A 7,570-nucleotide genomic window follows, 5' to 3' on the forward strand; every position below is an offset into this window, starting at 1 on the left:
ACCCCTCACCCCTACCAAAGAACTTCAACTTCTTTGTACAGATTTTATGTCTTTCTTTTCAATTGTCCATTGTTGTGATGCCTCTTTGCCCTTCTATCCCACCCCCAATCTGCTAGAGAGCAAGCCCTCAATTTGTGGAATAAATCATAGATTTGTTAAAACTATAGCAAAAAGACTGAGGGCATGAGAGTTAGTGCATGAACATTAGGACACCTATTCTGGCTTTTCACAGGATACTTCTGCTTATTTCCCTGGATCTCAGCTGAGTTCTTGATAATTTACAAGATAGGATTTTTTTTTTTAAGGTGGCCCCATGCCCAGCGTGAAGCACAACACGGGCCTTGAACTCACAACTCTGATATCAAGACCTGAGCTGAGATCAAGAGTCAGACACCTAACTGACTGAGCCACCCAGGTGCCCTGAGATAAGATTTAAAACCACTAGAACAGCAGAACTTGGGTAAACACTTTATTCTTCTTCAAAATTCCATAAACATTTTTTTAATTGAACATCTGCTATCATCTTAACCATATGATTAGATTTTTTTTTAAGAGGACGTAGGAAATCATCAAGTTTGGGAACAAATAGAAACAGCCTTACTCTAACTCTGTAAGAGTATTTTATCTGCATTTCATGAGATCTAATCAGAAATTTAGCAATAGCAACATATATCAGTTAGAGTTTTATAAAGGTGAACAGAGAAAAGTTTCTAAAAGGACAGCAGATAATTAAGGATACTAGTGCTCATCTAGAATCCCAAAACACAACATACATACGATTTGAACTATATTTTATGGGGCGCCTGGGTGGCACAACGGTTAAGCGTCTGCCTTCGGCTCAGGGCGTGATCCCGGTGTTATGGGATCGAGCCCCACATCAGGCTCCTCCTCTAAGAGCCTGCTTCTTCCTCTCCCACTCCCCCTGCTTGTGTTCCCTCTCTCGCTGGCTGTCTCTCTCTCTGTCGAATAAATAAATAAAGTCTTGAAAAAAAAAGATTTGAACTATATTTTAAAATGCATATCTGGAGCTTACTCTATTTAAAAGAACGTTAATGGTTTCACAAATCAAATGGAGAAAAGATAAACTACCCAATAATGGTGTTAAGACAACTGATCAGTGAACTAGAGGGAAAAAAGTTAAGCTGGATGCTTACCTCGTACATTACACCAGGAAATATCAATCTTATTTGTTAAAATTTCAACCATAAAAGTAATAGAAGAAACCATGGGAGAATTATTTTATAATCTTGGCTGGCTTGGTTAAGACCTTCCAAAAACAGGGCACAAAAGTCAGAAACCAAAAAATTTTTTGATATATCAGAAGAAAAGCCACTTTTTCTAAATGGCAAAAAACAAAAACAAACACAATAAGCAAAACCAAAAGACAACTGACAAAGGGAAAAGGATGTCACAGACAAGGGACTAGTGTCCTGATTTAAGAGTGTCCACAGAACAACAAAAACAAAAAGTGTCCCCAAATCAATTTTTTAAATGTTCGACCTAATAGAAAAATGAGCAAAGGATTTATAGATAGTTCACCAAAAAGAAAATACAAATTGTTTTCATTTATATGAAAAGACTCTCAATAAAAAAAGCGTCCTGCGGCACTGGAGGAGATAATGCTAAGTGAAATAAGTCAAGCAGAGAAAGACAACTATCATATGATTTCTCTCATCTATGGAACATAAGAAGTAGGAAGATCGGTAGGAGAAGAAAGGGAAGAAGAAAGGGGGGGTAATCAGAAGGGGGAATGAACCATGAGAGACTATGGGCTCTGAGAAACAAACTGAGGGCTTCAGAGGGGAGGGGGGTGGGGGAACGGGATAGGCTGGTGATGGGTAGTAAGGAGGGCACGTATTGCATGGTGCACTGGGTGTTATACGCAAATAATGAATCATCGCACTTTACATCAAAAACCAGGGATGTACTGTATGGTGACTAACATAGTAAAAAAATATAATAAAAAAAAGCGTCCTGGTAACAGCAATGCAAATTAAAAACATAAGACACAATTTTTCACCTATAAGATTGTCAAATACCTAAAAGTTTGGCAACACATTGTTGTCAAGCTGTGAAGAAACAGGCACTCACACTGTTAGTGGGAGTGTAAATTAATGCAAACTCCGTGGAAAGCAATTTGAGGATATCATAATTGTTAAGTGCATATATTCTTTGACCCAGCAATTCCACTCCTAAGAATTTATTCTATAGATAGTCTCATATGCAGCAATGTTTGGTAAGATCAAGAAAATAGAAACAAGGTAAATACATAAATAAGGGACTATGTAAATCAAGATAGCACACCCTTATAATAGAATGCCATACCATTAAAAAAAGAACAAGGATGTACTTTATACAATGATATAAAATGATCTCTAAGCTATATTGTTAAATGATAAAGGCACCTGAAGATGAGAACGGTATGCTCCCACTTGTGTAAAAACAAAGGAGGAAAAAATAATATAAATACATATTTGTTCATTTATTCATGAAATCCGTAGCAGGACACATGAGAAACTGACGATATTACTGCTCTCCAGGGAGGGGTACCATGTGACTTAAAGACCCAGGTAGATGAGAACTTCACAGAGAAAAACCTCTTATCTGCCTGTATCCTTGTATATTATTCAAAGTGAGATCATTACAATCAGGGAAATGAACGTTTTTGTAGACTTTGATATATATTTCAAATTACTTTCCAAAGGGTTCAAGTTTAACTATTAAACCAATCTAAATGCCATCACAAGGCAGGAAAGAGACAAGTCCAGGAGGAGGGAAATTGCACAGGAAAAACAGACTGATCCCTTTCATAAGTTAATGTTATGAAAAGAAAAAAACAGGGACTTTGCTTGATTAAAAGAACCATAGGCTATAATGAAGAGATGCAATTTGTGGTCCTAGATTGGATTCTGGTTTGGTTATTTCAGAGATAGCTAGGGAAATCTGACTATGAACTTGGTAATAAATGAGATAAAAATGTATTGATGTGGAAAAAATGTATTTTTAAAATATTTTATTTATTTATTTGACACAGAGAGAGAGACAGCCAGCAAGAGAGGGAACACAAGCAGGGGGAGTGGGAGAGGAAGAAGCAGGCTCCCAGTGGAGGAGCCTGATGCGGGTCTCCATCCCAGGACTCCAGGATCACGCCCTGAGCTGAAGGCAGACACTTAACAACTGAGCCACCCAGGCACCCCGATGTGGAAAAAATGTATTGATGTGGAAGGATAGAGTTGTTAATAGAAAAGTGCAGGTTATGGGACGTTTAAGCATCTGCCTTCAGCTCAGGCTCAGGTCATGATCACAGGGTCCTGGGCTCCAGTCCCTCACGGGGCTCCTTGTTCAGCAGGGAGCCTGCTTCTCCCTCTGACTGCTGCTTTCCCTGCTTGCGCGCTCTCTCTCTCTGACAAATAAATTTTTAAAATCTTAAAAAAAAAAAAAAAGAGTGGGGCGCCGGAGTCCTGGGATCAAGCCCCACATCAGGCTCCTCCACTGGGAGCCCGCTTCTTCCTCTCCCACTCCCCCTATTGTGTTCCCTCTCTTGCTGGCTGTCTCTGTCAAATAAATAAAAATAAAATCTTTACAAAATAAATAAATAAATAATTTAAAAATTTTAAAAAGAGAGAAACAAGGCATTGATTAAAAAAAAAGAAAGGGCAGATTACAAAATAACATGGATACCATGATTTTATGTACGTAAACAATGCATATGGACTTTCATTCATTGCTAGTGAGAATGCAAAACGGTACAGCCACTTTGGAAGCCAGCTTGACAGTTTCTTAAAAAACTAAACGTACTCAGTATACAATCTAGCAATGATACTCCTTGGTGTTTGCCCAGAGGAGCTGAAAACATAAGTCTACACAAAAACCTGCACGGTGTCTATAACAGCTTTGATCATCATTGTGAAAACTTGGAAGCAACCAAGATGTCTTTAGTAGGTGAATATATAAATGAATTGTGGTACATCCAGATAATGGAATATTATTCAAAACTGAAAAGCAATGAACGATTAAGCCATGAAAAGACACAGAGGAACCCTAAATGCATATCACTAAGTGAAAGAAGCAAGTCTGAAAAGTCTACATACTATATGATTCCAACTATACGAGATTCTGGAAAAGGCAAAACTATGAAAACGGTAGGTAGATCAGTGGTTGCCAGGGATTAAGAGAGGGACAGATGAATAGCAAGAGCATAGAGAATGGATAAGGCAGTGAAATTACTCTATATGATATTATAATGATGGATACATGTCATTACACATTCCTCCAAACTGACAGATGACCAAGGGTGAACTGTATTGTAAACCATGGGCTTTGGGTGGTTATGATGTGTCAGTCTAGGTTCATCAACTGTAAGGAATGTAACACTCTGGTGGGGGATGTTGATGAGGGAAGCTGTGCATGTGTGGGGGCAGGAGTATATGGGAACTCGACTTTCTGCTCGATTTTGTTGTGAACCTAAAACTGCTCTAAAAAATCTAAAAAGTCTATTAAAAATACACATGTGGGTATGAGTATGTGTAGAAAAAAATCTAGAATATATGCTAAGATATCAATAGTGGTAATTCTCTAGTTATTAGAAATGGTTTTCTTATTTTTGCCTAGCTGCATTTTCTTTTTTTTTTTTTTTAAGATTTTATTTATTTATTTAACAGAGAGAGAGACAGCCAGCGAGAGAGGGAACACAGACAGGGGGAGTGGGAGAGGAAGAAGCAGGATCATAGCGGAGGAGCCTGATGTGGGGCTCCATCCCAGGATCACGTTGGGATCACGCCCTGATCCGAAGGCAGACGCTTAACGACTGAGCCACCCAGGCGCCCCCTAGCTGCATTTTCTAACCATCGACTATGCACGCTACTGCTTTTGTAATAGCAAGAGTTTAAAAAAAAAAAAAAATCAAGGGGTTGGATGCTACCAAAAGAAGTAAGTTTAGAGTGTTAAACCTAAAAGTGAGAATAAAAAGTAGAACACATGCAGGGTTGCAAATAACAGCCTAAAAAGAAAAGAACTTACAGAAAAGAAATTCCAGATATTTGTTATGGTTAGAGATCGTGTTTCTTTGCTAGGAAGCCGGATGAAATAAAGAATAGAGATCCGGGAGGAGGTATTACCAGAGAAAAGGCAGACCTAAAAATATTTTGTAAATGCCATTTCTTACATGTGTTTGGCAAGATGTTGGCTCAAAACATGACTATCAATACTTCACACAGGAAAAGGCAAGTTCCAGGTTTTAAGAGCAAACTTGCTGCCCCTAAAACTGGCCTTTGAAAAACCCTGAAATTCTCAAGTTGGTTAAGTCTATAGTTAAACCACACCCAGCACTGTTCTCAACTTCCCAGTGCCTTTGTGGTGCCTTAAGCCGGAACACTCCCCCATCCACTAGATTAGGCAATAAGAGGTCAAAAAAATAAGTCTTATTCATTAATATCTTCTGAATTGATTACTTGGAAAAAAACCAAAAAACCCTTTTTGGACTCAGCTTACAGTTACAGAAACCAGGCTTCTGAAGAAAGGAGTCAGGAAACAATTGGGTGTTGAAGGACACACACAAGAGGAATTGGGTCAGAAATCTCTGTCCAGGGGCACCTGGCTGCCTCATTGGGAGCAGCACGTGACTCCTAATCTTGGGGTCTTGAGTTTGAGCCCCAGTTGGGTGTAGAGATGACTTAAATAAATAAACTTTAAAGAAAAGAAAGAAATCTCTACCTAAAGAAAACGAATGATGATAATAATTACCATTTATGGAACGCTTACTGAGCGCCAGGTACAGTTGTCCGTGCTTTTCATAGTCTCATTTTATTCTCACAAGTCTGAGAGGTAAATAATATCTTGGTGTTTGCAGGTAAAGGGCCCAGGGGAGACAAAAGTGCATTAACAAGAATGAAGGAGCAAAAAAGACCAGAGGAGTGAAGAAATGACAGAAACGAAACATGGTGGGGATGTATCTAAACCCACAGTGAGTTGGTTGGGGGAGGGGTGAAAGAGCTGACGGGGATTAAGTAGCGCACTTGTGATGAGTTCCCCGTCTTTATATGGAAGTGTTGAATCACTAAATTGTACACCTGAAACTAATATAACACTGTATGTGAACTAACTGGAATTTAAATTAAAAAAAAAAAAAGACCACAGGGAGTGAGTCCTGAAAGGGAGAGTGTACAAGAGAGACAATAGGAAAGGGATGAAGAGGGAAAGAGCCAAGGAGGGGGAAGGAAAAGAGCTACGACAGAAGAGGAGGAGCTAAGAAAGGTGGAGGAGCAGCCAATAGGGAAGGAGGAACAGAAGGAGCTAAGAAGGGCGGTGGAGTAGCAGCCCAGAAGGGAGGATGCAAGAGGGCGGGCCCAGAGGGAAGAGAAAGAGGGAGGGGTGGAGTCAGGCAGGAGGGGCGGGACCTAGAGGGGAGCGTGTAATGAAGGGGCGGGGCTAAGGGGAAAGAGGCGGAAGGGGCGGAGCCAAAACACCGGGGCGGGTCCGAGAGGGAGGGGAGGGGCTGCGAGGGAAGTGGGGAAGGGAGGGGCGGAACGGAGACGGAGGAGAAGAGGAAAAGCTGAGATGAAAGGGAGGGAGCCAAGAGAAATGGGGGAAAAGGAGGAGCTATGAGGACGGAAGAAGAGTTGAGCGGGAGATAGCTGAACGGAGAGTAAGGGGAGGAGCCGAAAGGGAGGGAAAGAGAATCTGGGAAAAAGAGAGGTCCGGATCCTCCAAGTGCGAGGCTCAAAGCTAGAGACGCTAAGACACACACCTACAGAGAGGGCTTTGGCATTCTGGGTCGTACGCAAAAGAGCTAGCGACCGTGATCTCCCCCGGTGTGCCCCATACCCCTACCCGAAGCCTTCCCCTCACAGCTCACTGCTTCCCATTGGTCCTCACCTTGCAGGTTGCGGTCTCTCGGGCCTCCTCGCAGAAGTTAACTGGAGCCAACCCAGGGAGGTAGAAGGCCGCGCTGCGGGTGACCTGAAGCCCCAGGAGCAGCCCCAGAGCCAGCAGCCACCTCAGCCCGGGGAGGGCGAGCCTGAGGCGGCAAGGGTTGGTTCCCACGCGGAAACCATGAGTACCCATTTTAGGAGCCGCCTAGGGCTCTCGGGGGACACACACTATAGGCGAGATCGAACCAGTGGAGGGGAGAGACGGAGAGGATAAGAACCGTGGCCGGGGACGAGCCGAGACCGGCCGGTGGGAATGGAACTCCGGGGAAAGCCACTTATTACGACGAGACTGTGGCTTGGAACCCGTTGCTAGGGCGCCAGGCTGCGTTTATGAGCGCATGCAGTACGCATGCGTGCGGGTCCCCGCCGCATCTTTCAACACCCCCCCCCCCGCTCTACCTCCCCCACTCCCCCCATCCCCCACCCTCAGCTTGGCACTTTCCCGCGGTTGGAGGTGCCTCGCGGAGCGGGGGAGGGGGGCAGGGGAGGCTGGTTGAGAGGTCTCAGCATCGCAACATCACAGCTTCACAGGGTGTTGTGTCCTCCCCGAGTTTGCCTCAGTCCCAAAGTAACAGTGTTACCGCCCCCTACCATCTTCACTTCTTCCTGCGGGGTGGTGGGACAAGAAGGGGGAAGAGGGG

The 7,570-nt window shown here is 43.0% G+C and overlaps 1 protein-coding gene across 1 annotated transcript in view; it reads right to left on the reverse strand.

Annotated features, from left to right (window-relative positions):
* Nucleotides 1–7,233, reverse strand: part of LOC113241874 (transmembrane 9 superfamily member 2-like) — a 71,399-nt gene extending 64,166 nt beyond the window's left edge. The window contains exon 1 of the mRNA XM_057314808.1: nucleotides 6,874–7,233. Within this exon, the coding sequence (XP_057170791.1) occupies nucleotides 6,874–7,062 (189 nt within the window). The 5' untranslated portion in view covers nucleotides 7,063–7,233. The remainder of the gene's footprint in view (nucleotides 1–6,873) is intronic.
* Between the last annotated feature and the right edge of the window lie 337 nt (nucleotides 7,234–7,570).

This window comes from Ursus arctos, chromosome X (genome assembly GCF_023065955.2).
Source record: "Ursus arctos isolate Adak ecotype North America chromosome X, UrsArc2.0, whole genome shotgun sequence".
In the NCBI taxonomy this organism is placed as follows: domain Eukaryota; kingdom Metazoa; phylum Chordata; class Mammalia; order Carnivora; family Ursidae; genus Ursus; species Ursus arctos.